At 47.2% G+C, this 19989-nt stretch overlaps 1 protein-coding gene across 1 annotated transcript in view; it reads right to left on the bottom strand.

Annotated features, from left to right (window-relative positions):
• Positions 1–3362: 3362 nt before the first annotated feature.
• The window catches only part of ZNF343 (zinc finger protein 343), a 21855-nt gene continuing 5228 nt past the window's right edge, over positions 3363–19989 (bottom strand). The window contains 2 exon segments of the mRNA XM_081832282.1: positions 3363–5395; positions 10975–11025. Coding sequence (XP_081688408.1) covers positions 4173–5395; positions 10975–11025 — 1274 coding nt within the window. The 3' untranslated portion in view covers positions 3363–4172.

Consider the following 19989-nt stretch of genomic DNA (forward strand, 5'->3'; position numbering starts at 1 on the left):
TGGGGCGCCTGGGTGGCTCAGTCTTTAAGCGTCTGCCTTTGGCTAGGGTCGTGATCCCAGGGTCTTGGGATGGAGCCCCGGATCGGGCTCCCTGCTCAGCTTCTGCCTCTACCCCTCCCCTCTGCTTGTGTTCCCTCTCTTGCTGTGTCTCTCTCTGTCAAATAAATATATAAAATCTTAAAAAAAAAAAGAAAAGGAAGGTCATGAATTCATCTGGCCTTTGTTTGGTGAAGTGTTCCTAAGGTTCGGTCTAGATCAGGGCCTGGCAAACTTTTCCTGTTAAGGGTCAGATCAGATAGTACTTTAGGGTTTGTGGGCCACATGGTCTCTGTTGCAATGACTCAATTCAACCATGACAGGATGAAAGCAGCTAGAGACAACGTCACAAATACATGGCTGTCACAATAAAACTTTACAAATACTATTCTTCTTTTGGTTCTTTTTCAACCATTCAAAATATAAAAATCATTCTTACTTCATAAGCCTTACCAAAACAGGGGGCAGGCCAAATTTGGCCTTCAGGCCTGTAGTTTGCCATCCCAGGGTCCAAACCATTGTATTTCTGTGTCTGGGCTCAGGGCCATAGCCCCAGCTAGTATTAATAATAACTTTGACTTGCACTGTTTCTTTGGCTTATCACTGGATTCACTGAATAAATGCAAGTACGAAGTTCATGTCTTTGCCTTTGTACAAAAGCTATACACACGCACATTCCCATCTGTATCAATCTGGGTCCAAAGAGGAGGCAGAAACCACACAGTAATTTCAATGGGAAACTTAACATGAACAATTAGTATGCAGTGGTAGGAGAGTAACTGTAAATATTGAGAGAAAACCCACAGCTGGGGGAGAGTACTCAGAAGGATAAACGTGGAAGGAGGGCTGCCTCCCCAAGGCTGGGGTTCAACCCTCATGGGAGAAGATGTGGTTCCAGTCCACAGGATGGTGGAGAAGTTGCAGGGGGAGGCTTTTGCACGGGCCAGAGCCGGTCTATGGTCATCAGGCAGGCCAAAGCTGGGAGGCAGGGTCACAGAGGGAGCTGGATGTGCACAGGGAGCCAGGGTGATGTTGACACATAGTGTCTGCATCTGAAGGGCTGCAGCAAACAGACTCCGGGGCACAAGTGAGTGGAGACTGATGAGCTGGTGAGCAGAGGCCAAGGTACTGCCGTAGGTGCCTTTGGAAATGGAGGGTGGAGCGCGGCAAGCACCTAGTGCTCTGTGCACAGCTTGAGCTAGGGCAGCTAGGGGTGGCTCTTGGGGCCCCAGTGGCCCATATATGCAGAACTAAGGAGAGGGTCTGGAGAGCAGCAACCAGCAACCAGCTGCACAGGATGAAGGTCAAGTGATCTGCCTGCCAGCCAGCCAGCCCAGTGGGGCCCTAGGGTGTGTGTCCATAGGGCTGAATGGAGGGTACAGGGGAAGCGACCTGGGCTGGGCCACAGACCTGTGCTATTTGGGCTCCCGATTAAGTCACCACTGCCTGAGTGGAGAGCCAGAGAAAACATGGTGGCCAATCGATTGGAGAAAGCTGTGTCCTGCAGCTTCCTCCCTTAGCATGGGAGGAAAGTGCACTGGCCGAGGAGCTTTCTAGTTCCCAGAGGAAGCGGGAAATTGGAAAAAGAACTGATGAATAGCAGCGGCACGGGTTTTATGAAGTCAGCTCTGCCTCGGAGCCTGGTCAGCAGGGTAAGCTGGGACTGCCCTGGTGATCTACATCAGCAGGGCAAAGCCTGTCCCTGCGTATAACCTGACTTTGCGAGATCTTCCAATCCTCAGCTGTTGCCCCAACATTCAGACAGAGAGGGAATGCTTTTATCCTTTAGAACACTGGTGGATGGAACTCTAGGAATCTGGTTTGTTTTTTTTCTTTTTAGGATTCTAGAATGTCATATTGCAACCTTTGCCAAACTTCTCTTTAATTTAAGAGTAAGTGCATGTTTGGCTATTCTCCAAAACAATTTCTAGACTAAAATTAATGAATAGGGTACAGGGCTAGACAAAAATCATTTTATATAAGGAGAACATGGATTTCTATCCTTTATACGTATCATGTATATTAGGAGAAAATAAAAACAGCATAGCATGGTATTCTGTTACATTTCCATTAGGAAAAAGATTATGCTAGGAATCTCATTGCTGACAAACAAGGGCAGGTGTACGGCTAGGTTGTCTTGGACCACTGAGTGGAGGGATGATAGAGGGGGTTACTTAGCAGGACTGGACCCGAGGAATGGAGGGCTGAGGGGACATGGTATCGGAGCCACGTTTAGGGGTCTTTAGACCTATGAACTGACACGGGGAATAGCTAAGAAGCCCAAAACAGTGATTTCTGGCTGGAGAGCAGTTTGGGCGTGGTTAAAGGACCCAATCCTGGAATCTGGAAGGCCGCAGAGGGAGTGCAGCTAAAGGGTCCCTGGAACCAGAGGACGTGAACAGACCACCAAGGAACAGCAGTGCTTCCAGAGGGTAGAGAGGGATTCGGCAGAGACCTGAAGAGAGACTGGAAAGAAGGAAACCCTGGGAAAGCTTTCCCAGAAGCCAAAGGGAGATCAGTTAGGAGAGGCGACAGCCCTATGGTGCCCGGGGACGTGGGAAGGCCCTCTCTTCAGCTGGCATGTCTCCAGAATCGTCCTCCCCCCGCAGAGGCTCTGATTCCCCTATAAATCTATTAGATTGATTTGGGACTTCTTGTTTCTCGAGGGTTGAATTCATGTAGGAAATCCAGGTTGTGGATTTGAATTCCTTTCCAGACAGGTGAGAGACTAAGGTACAGAGCCTGCGCTTATCAAAAAAGATTTTACTAGCACAAAAGGACAAGAGAAACTGGGAAAGAATCAGTGTATGAAAATGAAACAATTAGACCATTCCTGGATTACTTAAGTAAAGCCTTCTACATTTTTACTCCATCAGATTACAAAAAAGGGGAAAACCAGGTCTCTGTAGTTGAGAGTGCCATCTTCCCACTCGTCATGACTTCTGAAGGCCCCTCAGGGGTGAATGAGGTAGCGGTCTGTGGCAGCAAGTCTCTGTCCCCTGGAGGCTGTCAAGAAGACAGCAGGAGAAAGCTGCACCCATGAGCCCTCCCTGAGTGTGTCCTCTGGTGCAAGATGAGGCTTCACATCCTGCTAAAGCCTCCCTCCCTGCCCTTGGAAAGCTTCTCCCAAAAAAGCTGTTTCCCGATGGATACTGAGACACGTTTTTCCTAAGCCCTGGCCCATCCTCCCCGTACACACAGAGCTTCTGTTCTGTATACTCTGGGGTTTGTTGAGGGGTGACTTATGGCCAAAACCCTGTCCACATCCCCTTGCACACCTAAGCTATCTCAGAACGGATTCCCCGGAGACAATGAAATGGAGAGTTGAGTGGTCTATCGGGGAATGAGGGCAGGACCGGGCTAAGGAAGAAGCCCACCTGCAACATGTCCGCAACCAAGAAGTCATTCAGTCCGGTGGGGACCTCTGGATCTGGGATGACCCTTTGGAGTTGTCCCGGCTGGGTCAAGCGTTGAGATTTTGTTCTCCCCAGATCAATCGGTCATTGACCAGGAGCCACCGGTTGGGAAGGGGCAGTTGCCCGTGGCTACAACAAGTCCTAGTGAGGAAGGCCTCTGTGAAGCCACCAGTAGGAGTCATCTGGAGCAGCAGGGGTGCCGGCCCTGAAGAGGTTATGGGGGCAGAGCTCCCCGGGGTGTCCACATACGGATTGTCCTTATGGTGTGTGAAGAAGGCTGACTGAGCACAAGAGTCTCGCCCACACTCCCAGCAAGCAGCCAGCCCTCCCTGAGAGTGCCACGTCGTGCCTGCCTGCCTGCCTGTTCTGCTCACTGAGGTCCACCAGTACCCTCTGAACCCACGACACCTCTCCCAAGTCGGCCACCGGATGTTCGGGAAATGTGGATTGATTGCTAAAGCCCCACCCACGGTCCCTGATCACACACAGCGCTTCCCACCTAAGTGCATCCTTTTTGTGCAGTGAGGGCTGACTTATGGCTACCGAGTCGCCCACATTCCGCACAGATGATGCTCCTCTCCTGAACGTGCCTCAAAGCCTGACGAGGCCCAACACGTCTCTGAAGCGCTACTCACACTCCATGCACGGAGTGGGACTCCTCCCCATCTGGCTCTCTGGTGCAGGATGAGGTTTGACTGATTGCTCAAGTCTTGCCCCTTCTTACTGTATCCTCTGGTGTCCGATAAGATTTGCCTTACAGCTAAAGCTTCACCCACACTCCCTGAAAGCATAATACTTCTCCCCGGAGTGTGTCCTCTGGTGAACAACGAGGAGTGATTTCTGGCTCAAGGCATGGCCACACTCACCGCACAAGTAAGGCTTCTCCCCCGAGTGTGTCCTGTCGTCTATGCTGAGGGCTGACTTATCGCAAAAGCCTTGGCCACACTCCCCACAAATATAAGGCTTTTCGTCTGAGTGTGTCCTCTGGTGTTTTCTGAGGGCTGACTTATCACTAAAGGCTCGTCCACACTCCAGGCACACATAGGATTTCTCCCCTGAATGTGCCCTCTGGTGTCTGATGAAGTATGACTTCTCACTGAAGCCTCGCCCACACTCACTGCAGACATGAGGCTTCTCCGCAGAGTGAGTCCACTGATGTCTAATGAGGATTGACTTATTTCTCAAGCTCTGTCCACACTCCCTGCCCAAATAAAGCTTCTCTTCTGAATGTGTTCTCAGGTGTCTGTTGAGGTTGGACTTCTGGCTAAAGCCTCGGCCACGCCCCTTGCACACATATGGCTTCTCCCCTGAGTGTGCCCTCCGATGATTAATAAGGATCAACATCTGGCTGGAGCCTCGGCCACACTCACCACACACATAAGGCTTCCCCTCTGAGTGTGTCTGATGGTGTCTGATGAGAGTTGACTTCACTTTAAAGCCTCTCCTGCACTCCCTGCAAACATAGGGTTTCTCCTGTAAGTGGGTCGTCTGCTTTGTAACGAAGTCTGATTTCAGGCTACAATCTAGTTCGTGTTCCGTACGGTTGACCACTCCCGATCTTGAGGCTTCTCTCACTCCCCTCTCTGTTTGCCCAGGGTTTAGCCTTTGGGCTGAGATGGGCTCTGTTTCTACCACCATGGTGCCTTCTCTAGTTCTTGCTGACTGTCCTCGGGGGAGGCTGGGGAATGCGCCTGAGGTCTCTGTCTCCCCTGTCCTCGCACACAAGGGTTGGGAGCCACCTTCCCTCCAGTGACCTTCTGTGTTTCCACTCCAGCAGCTCTGAGCAGAATGCTGCTGCTCCTGATGCCCGGGCCCGGAATCCCCTGGATGGAAGTGATTCTCTACACGTAAGCCCAGGAAGATCTGAAGCACATGTTGGCTGAGGACTTGCTGACAGGAGAAGGCCAGAAGGCAGGCACACGGCTAGATTTCTGGCTTTGGTTCTGCTGGAGAGAGAGAGTTTTCAGTTAGAGAAGTCCTACGTGGGGCCGCTGGGCAGCTCCACCTTGTCCTAGGACATCTATAACTAACTATACATGTACAACACAATTTGTTCTCACCAATAATTCCTTTACATTCATTTCTGCACATTCCATCTTCTACTGCGATCCACAAAATCCATAACAAAACTATCTTCTACATGGGAGACAGGAACCTTTCAAGTAAGCGCTATGTGCTATAAACCGCTTCTATCACCTCAGCCTTCCCCTTCTACTAAATGACCTAAGTCATCGACAGTCCCAGCGATACATACTGTCCACAACTCAGTTCTACTTGGACGTAACAGTCTCTGTGATCTATGTGGAAATCACCTTCGTGTCTTTTCTTATTACAAAACGAGACTGATAGACATAAAAAGCCACTTGGTCTGGAGGGCTTCCAAATGTAGGAAACGGTATATGAATCAGTGGTTAAAGAAATCGTATATGAAATAAAACTGAATGTCAGGTTGCCTATCTACATACAAATACTTGTTAGAAATGTCTAAGTGCTAGGTTCTCTGTCAAGCACTGTGGACTCAGCAGTAGACAAGAAAAATACGGTCCATGACTTCAGGATTCCAGCACCTTATGTCCAAACCAATCCCATCACAAGGACATCAGACTTGGCTATGGGATTTGCTTTGGCCAATGATTACTGAAAAGCTAGTGCTACTTTCAAACAAGATTTAAGAGGCACCATGTGGGTACCTGGGTGGCTCAGTCAGTTAAGCATCTGACTTCAGCTCAGGTCATGATCTCGGAGTCCTGGGGTTGAGCCCTGCATCAGGCTCTGCACTCAGCAGGGAGTCTGCTTCTCCTTCTCCCTCTGCCCTTTGCCCCTCTTGTGCTCTCTCTCAAACAAATAAATAAAATCTTAAAAAAAAAAAAAAAGAGGCACCACATGGTCCTATCATTGCTTTTTTCCCCTCTTCTTTAAGAACCCCATGACTCAGATGAGCCTGTTCCTTTTGTCTGAATTCCAGAAGCAAAAAAGCTGAGCCACAGCTGAACTTAGACAACAAGCAGTGTAAGTGAGAAAGGAACATTTGCTCTGACAAACCACCAAACTCTGAGGTGATTTGTTATCACAGAATTATCTAGTCTAAGCTAACTCAAAAAACTCCCCCTAGGAAAGCTTTAATGATTATTTCAGTGGAAACTGGCCCACTTACGTGTAACAGTACCCAGGAAGAGGAGACATCATGAGTATGTGAAGAATGAGAGGGAAAAAAAGCTGATTTGGGGACAAAAACACTATGATCTCAATTTTTGACAAGTCTGAGAATAAACTTGTGCCATCTTAACTTAACAGAAATATAGCTTAATTTGTGCTGTGTAACCTAATAGAAATATAAAGATAAAGCAGAAGTGACAGAGAAAATGGGTTTGTTGTATGTGATGCGCAAAACCATTAAAGTTCACAAATTGTTTAAGGGTGTGAATAGAGACACAGAAAAAAAAAAGTATGTGACACTAGTCCTCTAGATCAGCCCGAGAAAGGAGAAAGAAATAAGAGAAAAGCCCAAAAGAGCCCATAAGAGGCTGGAGAACTGTAGAATATTATGGGTTGAGCAAAATAATCAAGGCTTTCAGTATTGAGAATAATCTAAACCAGGTCATTTTAACATTTTCCTCTGAACCCATTAAATGCATTAACACAGAGGAAGAGAATAATAGGGCAAGAGGAAACTAAAAGTAAAAACACAATCTAGTTAGGCTGACTAGCTAAGGCCAAATCAAAACACACAGAACCAGACCGAAATGGACGAACCCGTCCTTAGTTAGATGGAACTCAAGATAGATGGAATCAGATCAAAACACATGGGACAAGATGGAAATGGAACAAAGAAAATGTGATTAATTCATATAAGGGAAATAGCTATGCCATTTGAAGGAAACTACTGATGAAACTTCTGCCTGAAACTAGTTTGTGTCTCCAAAAATGTGACCCTTCTCTACACACTTTATCTAGAAATTTAGGAATATGTAGAACGGCACTCTCTAATACCGTAGCCACTAGTCACACGGGTTTACCTGAAAGGTGGCTAGTCTGAACGAAGATGTGCTCTCGGGGTGCCTGGGTGGCTCAGTCATTAAGCGTCTTCGGCTCAGGTCATGATCTCAGGGTCCTGGGATTGAGTCCCGCATCGGGCTCCCTGCTCAGTGGGAGGCCTGCTTCTCCCTCTCCCACTCCCCCTGCTTGTGTTCCCTCTCTTGATATGTCTCTCTCTGTCAAATAAATAAATGAAATCTTTAAAAGAAAAAAAAAAAGATGTGCTCTCATAGCACATTGAGATCATAGTGTTTTTCTTCCAAAATCAGCCTTTTTTCCTCTCATTCTTCACATACTCAGTGTAAAATACACACCAGATTTTCAAGACTCAGTACCAAAAAAATCTAATTAACTTTTCTATATGGATTACATGTTGAAACGATAAGATTTTTTACATACTGGGCTAAAGAAAATGTTATTAAAATTAATTGCATCCAGGGGTGCCTGGGTGGCTCAGTCGGTTAAGCGACTGCCTTCGGCTCAGGTCATGATCCTGGAGTCCCTGGATCGAGTCCCGCATTGGGCTCCCTGCTCGGCAGGGAGTCTGCTTCTCCCTCTGACCCTCCCCCCTCTCATGTGCTCTCTCATTCTCTCTCTCAAATAAATAAATAAAATCTTAAAAAAAATTAATTGCATCCATTTATTTTTACTTTGTAGAATGCGGTTACTAGGAAATTTAAAATTCCCCACCTGGATCATAGGATATTCCTACTGGACAGCACTGATCTAGAACAACGGGGCCCTCCGTTTCTGTATAGGCCACAACTTCAGAATGATTTTTGAATTTTTAAATAGTTGGAAAAAAAGTCAAAAGAATGAGGATATTTTGTGATACATAAAAGTTATGTGGAATCAGGGACACCTGGGTGGCTCAGTCAGTTAAGCGTTTGCCTTCAGTTCAGGTCATGATCCCGGGGTCCTGGGATCGAGCCCCACATCGGGCTCCTTGCTCCAGGAAGCAGGTGGGGAGCCTGCTTCTCCCTCTGCTTGCTGCTCCCCCTGCTTGTGCTCTCTCTCCCTGACAAATAAATAAATAAATAAATTTTTAAGAAAATATTATGTGGAATTCAAAATTCAGGGTCCACAAATCAAGTCGTATTGGAACATAGCCTCGCTCATTCGCTTACATGTTGTCTGTGGCAATTTAGCACGCGAAGGGCCAACCCCAGAGCAGTTACAGAGAGACCATACAGCCCCACAAAACCTTAAAACACTTGCCATGTGGCCCTTCACAGAAAAAGCTGGCCAACTCCTGAGCCAGAGTAATGTCCCAATTGAAAGTGTTTACCAATCCAGTTTTAAACAACCAATGTAAGTAGCCCTGAAGAGCCTGGATATGTGAGAAGTTGAACTCGTTCTTTTCAGAATACACCGTTCTCTGTATCAAGTTCTTCTGGGCTCCCCTAGGCTTTGTGTTAAAATCTGAGGAGCACACAGCTAACACATAAAACCCATTCCTGGCCCTCGGACACTAGGGATTTCACTGGAGAAATGATCTGCGAATCCATCTGCAAACCTCAAGCAGTCCCCTTTGCTATAAAGTAAGGCCACTGTCTACGTGTGGGCCTATTTCTGGACTCTCTTCTGCTCCACTGGTCCACCTGTCTGTCCTTAACACCAATACCCCACTGTCTTAATGACCGCGGCACCCCAAGAGATCTTGATATCTGATAATACAATTTCCCCAGCTTTGTTCTTCTTCAAGAAGACCTTGGCGACTTGGGGGCCTTTGCATATAAAAACAAACCATGACGAAAAATGAAGTACAAATAGTACCATAAATGAATCCCAGACATAATGTTGATCAAAAGAAGCCAAACAGGGGGCGCCTGGGTGGCTCAGTCGTTAAGCGTCTGCCTTCAGCTCAGGTCATGATCCCACGGTCCTGGGATCGAGCCCCGCATCGGGCTCCCTGCTCCGCGGGAAGCCTGCTTCTCCCTCGCCCACTCCCCCTGCTTGTGTTCCCTCTAACGCTGTGTCTTTCTCTGTCAAATAAATAAATAAAATCTTAAAAAAAAAAAAAGTGCTTCTTACCCAGAAAACTGCTTACGCTTTGCGATGTCTGCCCATAGGCGGTGGTGCAAAATGAGGGCACTTTTAGCTTACACGCCCGATCTCGAGAATAGTGGCAGCAGGTTCAAGTGCAAAAGGGGGAAATGATGTGATCCACATACTTAAATACTCCATAAACTAAGTGTCCACAATTTAGATTTTTGTAACAAGAAATTCAGTAGGTATTTAACTTTAAAATACTGGAGACACATCTGACAAGAATGTTTTTCGCACCGAATGTTCCTGACACAGGGCCTGACAGCGACAGTGACATTTGAGGGCCACACACAGCATGTTACCACTTACCACAGATATTACAGACGGAGGCAGGCGTAAGAGGAATGAGGGGTTTGCAATGTGTACCCCTCCTCAAACTCAGAACAGTACAAAGACTCCACAATTTTAATTCTCCATAAAGTTACTTCTTTTTTTTTTTTTTAAGATTTTATTTATTCATTTGACAGAGAGAGACACAGCGAGAGAGGGAACACAAGCAGGGGGAGTGGGAGAGGGAGAAGCAGGCTTCCCGCGGAGCAGGGAGCCCAATGCGGGGCTCGATCCCAGGACCCTGGGATCATGACCTGAGCCGAAGGCAGACGCTTAACGACTGAGCCACCCAGGCGCCCCCCTAAAGTTATTTCTTATAACCTAAGCAGTGGTGCTCTGTGATCACACATTGGCCTGGGCTCCCTCAACTGCAAGTGTATTTTAACTGTCATACTAGGGCAACTGGCCTTTCTTTTGGGTATCTGAATTTCCTGAAAAAGCCCAGTTCGTCTAATGGAGCTGCCAGCCTCCTCTTAACTGCTCACCACCAAAATTTCCATTGTTTTCCATAGCACGCTGAGGCTTCAACTTCCCTACACTGTGTTGCAAACAAAGCCAGGCCCCTGAGAGAGCACCAGGCCAGCTCAGTTCTTAGGTCTGCCGCTCCCCCAGGGCAGGACGTCCGAGGCACTCCGGAGCTGGGAGCAAGATCAGCGGCCCCTGCTCTCAGTAACACTCCTGCTCCAAGAGAGGGGTACCAAACAGCCCGTTTTTGTTTCTTTTTTTTCCTCAGCTTGCCCCGCCCGGCCTAGGATCCCTGCCCTAGGAGCAAACTGCAGAAAAGGCAACAGGCCCCTCCAGATTCTTGACCTCCTATGCCCAGGACGGAGCTTCTATCCTACAACGAGGGGCCGGTGGAGGAAGAAGACCACATACGGCTTGGCCACACTTGCCTGCAACATTGAGAACTGCTGGTGGCCTGTCCCTGCCGGGGGTGGGGGTGGGGGGGTGGGGACGACACATGAGGTCCCAGACTGAGAACTGGGGGGGAGAGAGCCCATCTTTTTGGCTGCACCCACTGGAGTAGAGCCTCCACGACACCGAGCTGGAGGTGGAATAGGAGGGAGCAGGCAGGGGGACAAATACCACAGACACTTGCTTTTCTTACTGAGACTTAGGAGATTTTCTTGAATAAATGTTTCTCCGCTTGCTCTATGTCCTTAGGACAATTTCCAGACTTTACATGGTTATGCTTCTTGTCATTTTGGATGTTTTGCTGGGGAGAGGGTCCACTAAGAACCTCACACCACCATTCCAGACGTGCTTTTCCTTTGGGGCACCTGGGTGGCTCCGTCGTTAAGCGTCTGCCTTTGGCTCAGGTCGTGATCCCAGGGTCCTGGGATCGAGCCCCGCATTGGGCTCCTTGTTCAATGGGGAGCCTGCATCTCACTCTCCCTCTGCCTGATGCTCCCCCTGCTTGTGCGCTCTCTTTCTCTCAAATAAATAAATAAATAAATAAATCTTAAAAAAAAAGAAGTGCTTCTCCTGTGTCCTAGGAATCTGACTGTCAATCCACTGCCAGGGGCTGGCCACTGGTTTGAAAGCTGGAGGCTAGCACTTTGCCTCCACTCTTACTATTACCATTATGGAACCATTTCAACCACGACAATAAAAATCACTGTTACTGCCATCATTTCTTGTCTTTACACATTTTTCCAAAGAACTCGGAGGCTCGAGAACAAGGATGGTGTATTTATCAACCTGTTGGTTAGGCTTGCAGAATCTTATCCCCATCCGTGTGAAAGAATGCATTACATTTCTGGTGGAGAAGAGACGACTGGGGGTTTGGATTGGGGGTGAAACACTGTATCTAGAGAGAGCATTCTATAGGAGTCATTCATCAAATAACGATGAATGATAATGGGATCGAGACCGGAGGGCTCGGAGGGCTGGAAAATATGCTCCCACATTTTTAGATGGGGATTTATGTAAGAGCAAGAAGGCTATTCAAGGGGCACTTGGGTGGCTCAGTCAGTTAAGCAGCTGCCTTCGGCTTGGGTCATGATCCTCAGGTCCTGGGATCGAGCCCCATGTTGGGCTCCCAACTCAGTGGGGAGCCTGCTTCTCCCTCTCCCTCTGCTCAGGAGCTCTCTCTCTCTCTCTCAAATAAATGAATAAAATCTTTTTTTTTTTTTTTAAAGAAGAAGGCAATTCAATACATTAGAAGGTGCAGGAGCTGGAGAGGCAGAGCCGTCTAACTCCTGGCTCCACCATGTGGAAGACCAGTGTGGCCATGCACAAATCACACACCCCTCTGGGCCGGACTTCCTCCCTCTGAAACAAGTGGTCTCACCACCACCAGCAGCACCCTCTTACAGCTGTTGTCGAGAATTATGGAGGAAATGCTATCGTGTCTGAGACTTGTCTAAAATAATCCAGTGAGGGAAGTGAGGGGTAGAAATGACATAAGATTGGCCATTATCGGGGATTATTGAAGCTGGATGATGGAACCTGAGGGCCTGTTACTACTCTGCTCGCTACTTTTCTATATGTTCCAAATTTCCAGTGATAGGTGAATGGATAAAGAAGATGTGGTGTATATATACACACTGGAGTATTACCCAGCCATCAAAAACAATGAAATCTTACCATTTGCAACGACGTGGATGGAGCTAGAGAGTATTATGCTGAGCGAAATAAGTCAGTCAGAGAAAGACAAATATCATATGATCTCACTCATATGTGGAATTTAAGAAGCAAAACAGAAGAACATAGGGGAGAGGGGCAAAAGGAGAGAGGGAAACAAACCATAATGGACTCTTAACTATATGGGGTGCCTGGGTGGCTCAGTCCGTTAAGCAGACATCTGCCTTTGGCTCAGGTCATGATCTCGGGGTCCTGGGATCAAGCCTCGTGGCAGGCTCCCTGCTCCGCAGGGAGTCCACTTCTCCTTCTCCCTCTGTGCCTCCCCCAACCTGCACTCTCTCACTCATGCTCTCTTTCATTTTTTTTTAAACAACCAACTTTTTTAGTGTTAAAAAAACAACTTTTTTTTTTTAAGATTTTTTATGTATTTATTTGACAGAGAGAGACACAGCGAGAGAGGGAACACAAGTAGGGGGAGTGGGAGAGGGAAAAGCAGGCTTCCCACTGAGCAGAGAGCCCAACGTGAGGCTCGATCCCAGGACCCCGGGATCATGACCTGAGCCGAAGGCAGACGCTTAACGACTGAGCCACCCCAGGTGCCCCTCATGCTCTCTTTCAAATAAATAAATAAATAAAATCTTTAAAAGAAAAAAAAGAGAGATGCTTAACTATAGAGAACAAACTAAGGGCTGCTGGAGGGGAGGTGGATGGGGGAGGTAAGGTAACTGGGTAAATGGGCATTAAGGAGGGCACTTGTGATGAGCCCTGGGTGTTATATGCGACTGATGAGTCACTGAATTCTACTTCTGAAACCAATATCGTACTGCATTAACTAACTAGAACTGAAATAAAACTTAAAAAAAAAATTCAGTGATAAAAAGGTAACAAGATGTCCAGTGCACAGTATCCTTAGCTAGGGCAGATACGGAGTAAAACTTAATAGTACACTTAAAATGTTTAATAATCTGTTTTTCAAAAATACCACTTATGTTCAAGAGTTTCCTGGACTCTTCATATTAATCTCGGGTATATTTTTTTTTTTTTTTTAAAGATTTTATTTATTTGACAGAAATAGACACAGCAAGAGCAGGAACACAAGCAGGGGGAGTGGTAGAGGGAGAAGCAGGCTTCCCGCTGAGCAGGAAGCCCGATGCGGGGCTCGATCCCAGGACCCTGAGGTCATGACCTGAGCCGAAGGCAGACGCTTAACGACTGAGCCACCCAGGCGCCCCTAATCTCGGGTATATTTTTGAACAAAGAAAACCCAACACACAGATGACCAAGACAGTGCCTGACACAGACATGAGCGACTGCCTTTCCCCTTTTCAAGAAAGAGAATATCCGCTTATTCTCTGGGACACAAGCCAGTGTTTCAGAGGGGAATAAAAAGTAAAAGTAACCCAGCTCATCAGCATTTGGGGCTGGTCCTCCATTCTTTGGAGCCAGTCAGTAGGGCGAGAAGGCAAACCTGGGGGAAGAAGCAGCAGCTCTGAGGGGCCGGGCCACCCAGGCTGCTCCCCGAGCAGCTCCTCTAGGCCTGGTGGGGAGGAAGGGGCGCCTGGGCACAGCCATGTTCACTGAACCCAAGCCCCTGCCCCCAGCCCCGGTGCCTCTCCAGACCCAGACCAACTCTCACCTTCTGCTGGGTGATTTTAAGTCCGGTCCTTCTGGTCTCCACGTCTTGCCCATCCTCCCTCCAGAGGCAAAACCTGCCCGCAGCCCTGCTCTCGGCGCGCAGAAGGATCAGGCAATGTTATGGCCCCAGAGTCAGCCCAGTGTCTACAGTGACTTTCTGCTAGAGGGCCAGGTATAAGTTACTTCACCTCAAGATCAACTTCTGCCGCCTGGGGGGACTTTTTGGAGCCTTACTTGTGAAAGCCCATATTGCTTCCGTGAAGCCAGGACGTGTGCGATTGAGAAGCTATTCATTGCCAGGAGCTTTACTGTGGGCCCTGAGCCCATGCCTCCTCTGAAGGGGCCCTGTCCTCTCACACCTCCTCATTCAACATGGCGCCTTGAGCTCCAGGGTCTCCTTGGATTTCTTTCCGTCATCCCTTTCCAGCCTGTATACCCTCAAGTCTGTCCCCTGCCACTCTTCCTTATCTGTCGAAATGTACAATTACTTCCCACCCTCACCCTCAGATTCAAACGCCACGTGTCGTATGGTGGAGCCTGAGTCAGAGTGAAGACATGGCGTAACGCCTGTGGAGAAAGAGGCTCAGAATGTCTCCTTCCAGACCAATCTGGGCACGCAGAACTCAGCTCCTGACTCCCCTGGCCCTAGGTTCCAGCTGTGTTCCACCCCGTGTCCCTGTACTCTGAGGACTTGGGGTCTCAACAGAGTCCTTCTTCCTTTAGGTCAGGTTCCAGGCCTCACGAGGATTCTGTGAAGGTAACCCCGACCTTCCTACCCACATGGCCTTATCAGAACTGTGCATTGGTGTCTCCAGATGAACCCAAGTGAGAGTCTTCCACCCATGCGGCCCCAAAGGAGGCAGGTGGTATTGGAGCTGAACCCCCCTGAGAAGCACCTCAAACACCCTGTCCAAGATCTCAGCCCCAAGGACTGCAGTCCTACTGTTGCCAGGTACCCTTTGGAGGCTCACTAGGTTCATCCCTTAGTTCCACAGGCAGAGATGGTCACTCCCTCAGACAGATCCAACCCGGGCATCTCACCCTACTCATGCTATGTTGCAGTTTTTCTCTTTATTTGTCTATCTTTACTAGATTAAGAGCTTCTGGTAAGAAGAAATACATCTCAGTCATTTTGCTAATCCTAATGAGTAGGCCTTTGTGGTAGATTTTACCATTGTTCCCAATTATTTATTTCTCTATAAAAAGACTATACTTCCCTGCCCCTGATATCAGGCTTGGTCTTGTGACTTGCCTTGGGTGGTGGTATGTGACTGAAAGGGGCAGTGCCACTTCTAAGCACTACATGATTCCACCAGCTATCTTGTTCTGAGAGAAGCGTGTCCCCAGGAGGGGCGTTGGTCTACTGTAAAAGGTCACGGTGCAGAGCTACAAAGCAACTTACAAAGGAGGAGGAATAAGACTGGGGTTAAGGGGCGCCTGGTTGGCTCAGTCGTTAAGCGTCTGCCTTCGGCTCAGGTCATGGTCCCAGGGTCCTGGGATCGAGCCCCGCATCAGGCTCCCTGCTTCGCGGGAAGCCTGCTTCTCCCTCTCCCACTCCCCCTTCTTGTGTTCCCTCTATCGCTGTGTCTCTCTCTGTCAAATAAATAAATAAAATCTATTAAAAAAAAAAAGACTGGGGTTAAAGTTAGCTTGCTGTGTGGGGCTCTGAGATCTGGGGGGGGTCATGTGTTACTGCAGGACAACTTGGCCTAAGCTAATAAATCTCTATAAATCTCTGCTCCTAGTAATACTAACATCTATAAAACGAGTATTGTCCAGAGTTCATGAATCTTCACAACACAGCCAAGGGGTAGAGACTGCTATTCTTTCCATCTCACAGAGAGGGAAACTAAGACACTAAGAGGTTGGTTGACGTGTCCTTAAGATTGTAGCTATGAAGTGTTGGAGCCAAGCCTGAATCCAGAATTCTCGTTCCAAAGCCCATCCCCTTCACCATTGTCTACAATAATGCCCAGCAAACAAAGGACTAAATAAAAATGCTGAGAGTAAGCAGACGTCCACAGGGTTCAGAGTTCACCCTGAAGAAGACAGGACCCTCACAGTGAAGGGGAGGGGAGGTCTGTATCAGTCAGGATGGGTCAAGTTCTTCTGTAATGATGAATACTCCCCCCACAATCTCCGTAGCTTAAAGTAACGAAAGTTTCTTTCTCACTCCAGCTCCCTGTCCATCATGTGTCATCTGTAACTGTGCTCAAAGCCGTCTTCACTCTGGGACCAAGGCTGCTCCTGCAGCCTCTGTTTGGAACATGGTCAGTAGGAGTGATAGAGGAAAATGAAAGATGGAGAATCATACTTACAAATTTGACCCAAAATGATACCTTGGACCACAGCTCATTAGCAAATCAAGTCACATGGTCACTTCAGAGTTCAATAGGGTAGGGGCACATACTTATAGGGAGAGGCCACACAGGAGGGATGCTAGGATAGCCAATGACCAAATGACACTACTACAAGGTCAAAAGGCCATAAACTGACTCTCCCCCAGCCCCAGTCCCTGCTGTCGATTGGGACTTCAGTGCGCTAGGATCTGGGGCTGTGCCCAGGACATAAAACTAAAGGGCATGTGCCGGTCCCTACACCTGCCACACCATTAAGAACAAGCAGCGATACTGACCAAGAAAAACCTAACTCAGCATAGAAAGACCAAGACTCTATCATGGGAGATCTAAAGCAATGAAGACAATGCTGCTGTTCAGAGCCTAAGGTGAAGTCTGACCATCCAGCCAAGAAGCAACACTGTAGGCAAAGGGGACAGTGCGATCAAGTGAGAGAGGGAGGGAGGGGGGAGAAGGAGAGACAGAAAAGACCAGAAGAAATGGGTGATTTCCTAGATGAATAGAAATAGCCTAAAATCAAGTAAAAAAAAAAAAAGGAAAAATTGTTAACCAAAAAAGAAAACGAAAAGACAAAGACCTCTCCCAAAGGCATTGGCCTCAGACAATTAAACTGGGCAATTCTAGCAAAACTTTGAGGAACAGGTCACTCTGTAATAAAGATTAAGAGCCCCAAAGCATTAAAACATGCTTCCTAAGTCATTCATCAAGGACGCCAAAAGTAAGCAAGGGCACTACAGAAAAAAAAACCAGGGATCAATTCTACTTATAAAACTAGGTGCAGGGGGGCACCTGGGTGGCTTAGTCATTGGGCGTCTGCCTTCAGCTCAGGTCATGATCCCAGGGTCCTGGGATGGAGCCCCACATTGGGCTCCCTGCTCGGCCGGAAGCCTGCTTCTCCCTCTCCCCCTCCCCCTGCTTGTGTTCCCTCTCTCGCTGTGTCTCTGTCAAATAAATAAATAAAATCTTAAAAAAAAATAAAAATAAAAATAAATAAAACTAGGTGCAGGGGCGCCTGGGTGGCTCAGTCGTTAAGCCTCTGCCTTCGGCTCAGGTCATGGTCCCAGGGTTCTAGGATCGAGCCCTGCATCAGGCACCCTGCTCCGCGGGGAGCCTGCTTCTCCTTCTCCCCCTCCCCCTGCTTGTGTTCCCTCTCTCGCTGTGTCTCTCTCTGTCAAATAAATAAATAAAATCTTAAAAAAAAAAAAAAAAACCTAGGTGCAAAAATCCTAAATAAACATGAGCAAACTGAATCCAGCTGTACCTTAAAGAAATAATAATACATCATTACCAAGTAGACTTTATCCCAGGAATGGACAAGACGGTTTAACATCAGAAAACCTACTGTGTGAGGATAACTTTAGTCTTCTTTTAGTAAACTGATTGTGTGTGTGTGTGTGTGTGTATTTGTGCCGAAATATATGTATAAACCTATAGTAAAATATTTCTACCTGAGAATCTCCTTATTCACATGTGACCCAACTGTTAACATTTTGCCGGACTGGCTTCATCACATCTATCCATCCACATAGGAGGGTACATGGATACTCGGTGTAGCAAACCTTTCAACTTCTCCACATGCATGTAAAATGTTCTTTGGGGGTTAATGTATGGTGAACGCAGCATCTCAACAGAGCCAGGAAAGGACAGCCTCGTCCCAAAGAGTGGAGACAAGCTGCTATCTGATTGGAAGTTAGATTCCTAGCTCATGCCTTACATAAAAATAAATTCCAAGCAGTGTAAAAGCTAAAGATTAGAAACAAAAAATATGAACATTTAGAAACATATAAGAGGGGCACGCCTGGGTGGCTCAGTCGGTTAAGCGTCTGCCTTCGGCTCAGGTCATGATCCCAGGGTCCTGGGATCGAGTCCCGCATCGGGCTCCCTGCTCCGCGGGGAGCCTGCTTCTCCCTCTGCCTCTGTCTCTCTCTCTGTCTCTCATGAATAAATAAATAAAATCTTAAAAAAAAAAAAAAGAAACATATAAGAGAATATACGGAGGACCTTGGGGAAAGACAGAAGATCTTCAGAAAGAAAAAATATATATATATATAAAATCCAGAAGCCATTAAGGAAGAAGTGGATAAATCTTACTACATATCGATTAAATACTTCAGTTTAACCAAAGACACCTTTAGGAGAGGTGGGGTGGCATAAACATGTATGTATGTGTTTAATCTTTGAGTCTTTTCATAAAAACAAAAGACAGGAAGGATACATAGAAAATTAATAAAACTAATTATCTATGGGAAATAAACCTGTCTTTATTTACATTGGCATGAATGTAAATAAAGAATCCAAAAAACCAAAACAAAACTTGAAAAAATGAATTCAAATTTAGCAGGGTGGAAGGGTATAAAGAGTCAACCTACAAACATCAATTATGCTCACAAATACTGGTAGAAACAATCGGAAACTTACATTTATTTTTTTTAAAGATTTTATTTATTTGAGAAAGCGCACGTGCACACACGGGTTGGGGGAAGGGCGGAGGAAAAGGGAGAGAATCTCAAGCAGACTCCATGCTAAGCATGGAGACTGATTCGGGGCTCGATCTCACATCCCCAGAGATCATGACCTATGCCAAAATCAAGAGTCAGATAAACTTAACCAACTGAGGCACCCAGATGCCCCTGGAAACTTACACTTAAAAAGCATTTCCCAAAGCATCAAGAACACAGATGCATAGAATAAACTTACAGAGAAATGTTGCTGGGGCAAGGATGGTGGCAACCTGGTCTGGGGTAGTATTCTCCGTAAAGCCCCGGCCCTTATATCAGTCCTGGGATCCTAGGGAACCAAGCAAGGCCTCTGAGTCTCAAATGGGACATTGCAGGACACAAGATGTCAGAATAAGCAAAGGAAATTCGCCCGTGGTTTGGAGCTCAGAAAGCACTGTAGGAATGCAAAAGGTGGGTGGTCTGCACCTGAAAGTGAGCTGTCAGGAGCCCAGAAGTCTTCTCTTTCTCCTCCCAGTCCTCTCTGTGCAAACAGGGATATATAAGCAGGTGGTGAGGATGAAAGAGGCAGTGTGAGCTTCAGGACCCTCTCTTGGCCCCCAGATACCAGGCTAGAAATCCCCAAGTTTAAATGAGGGATGCTTCTCTTCCTTTAAAGAAAAAAGAAAGGCTCAGATCTCTCAGAGAAGAACGTAAATAGCTTCTAAGGGACAGAGTCAGCTGTGGGCATCAGACTACAACCTGCCCTGATATGCTCCAATTAAATAGGGAATTAATCTTTTTTAATGCCTCTTGGCCTCAAGTTGTAATATTATCAGGGATAGTTACTATTCACTAAACTCTTACTATATACCAGAGACAATTCCAGGCACCGTACAAATTTTACCTCTTGAAGACCCCATAAGCTAGGTCTTGTGATACATTGAGGCAGTTATAAATCTTGCTCAAGTTGACAAAGCTAGAAAGTTCCTGGATCTGAACTCCAGCTGTAGAGTGCCAAGCCATTTGGGTCAATGGTAATGCCGGCAGTGGTCCAGCCCTGTGGGATGTAACAAGCGTTATCCACACACAGGGTTGAGGGGATGTCTA

This window comes from Leptonychotes weddellii, chromosome 10, assembly GCF_054177405.1.
Source record: "Leptonychotes weddellii isolate Sample4059 chromosome 10, ASM5417740v2, whole genome shotgun sequence".
NCBI lineage: Eukaryota > Metazoa > Chordata > Mammalia > Carnivora > Phocidae > Leptonychotes > Leptonychotes weddellii.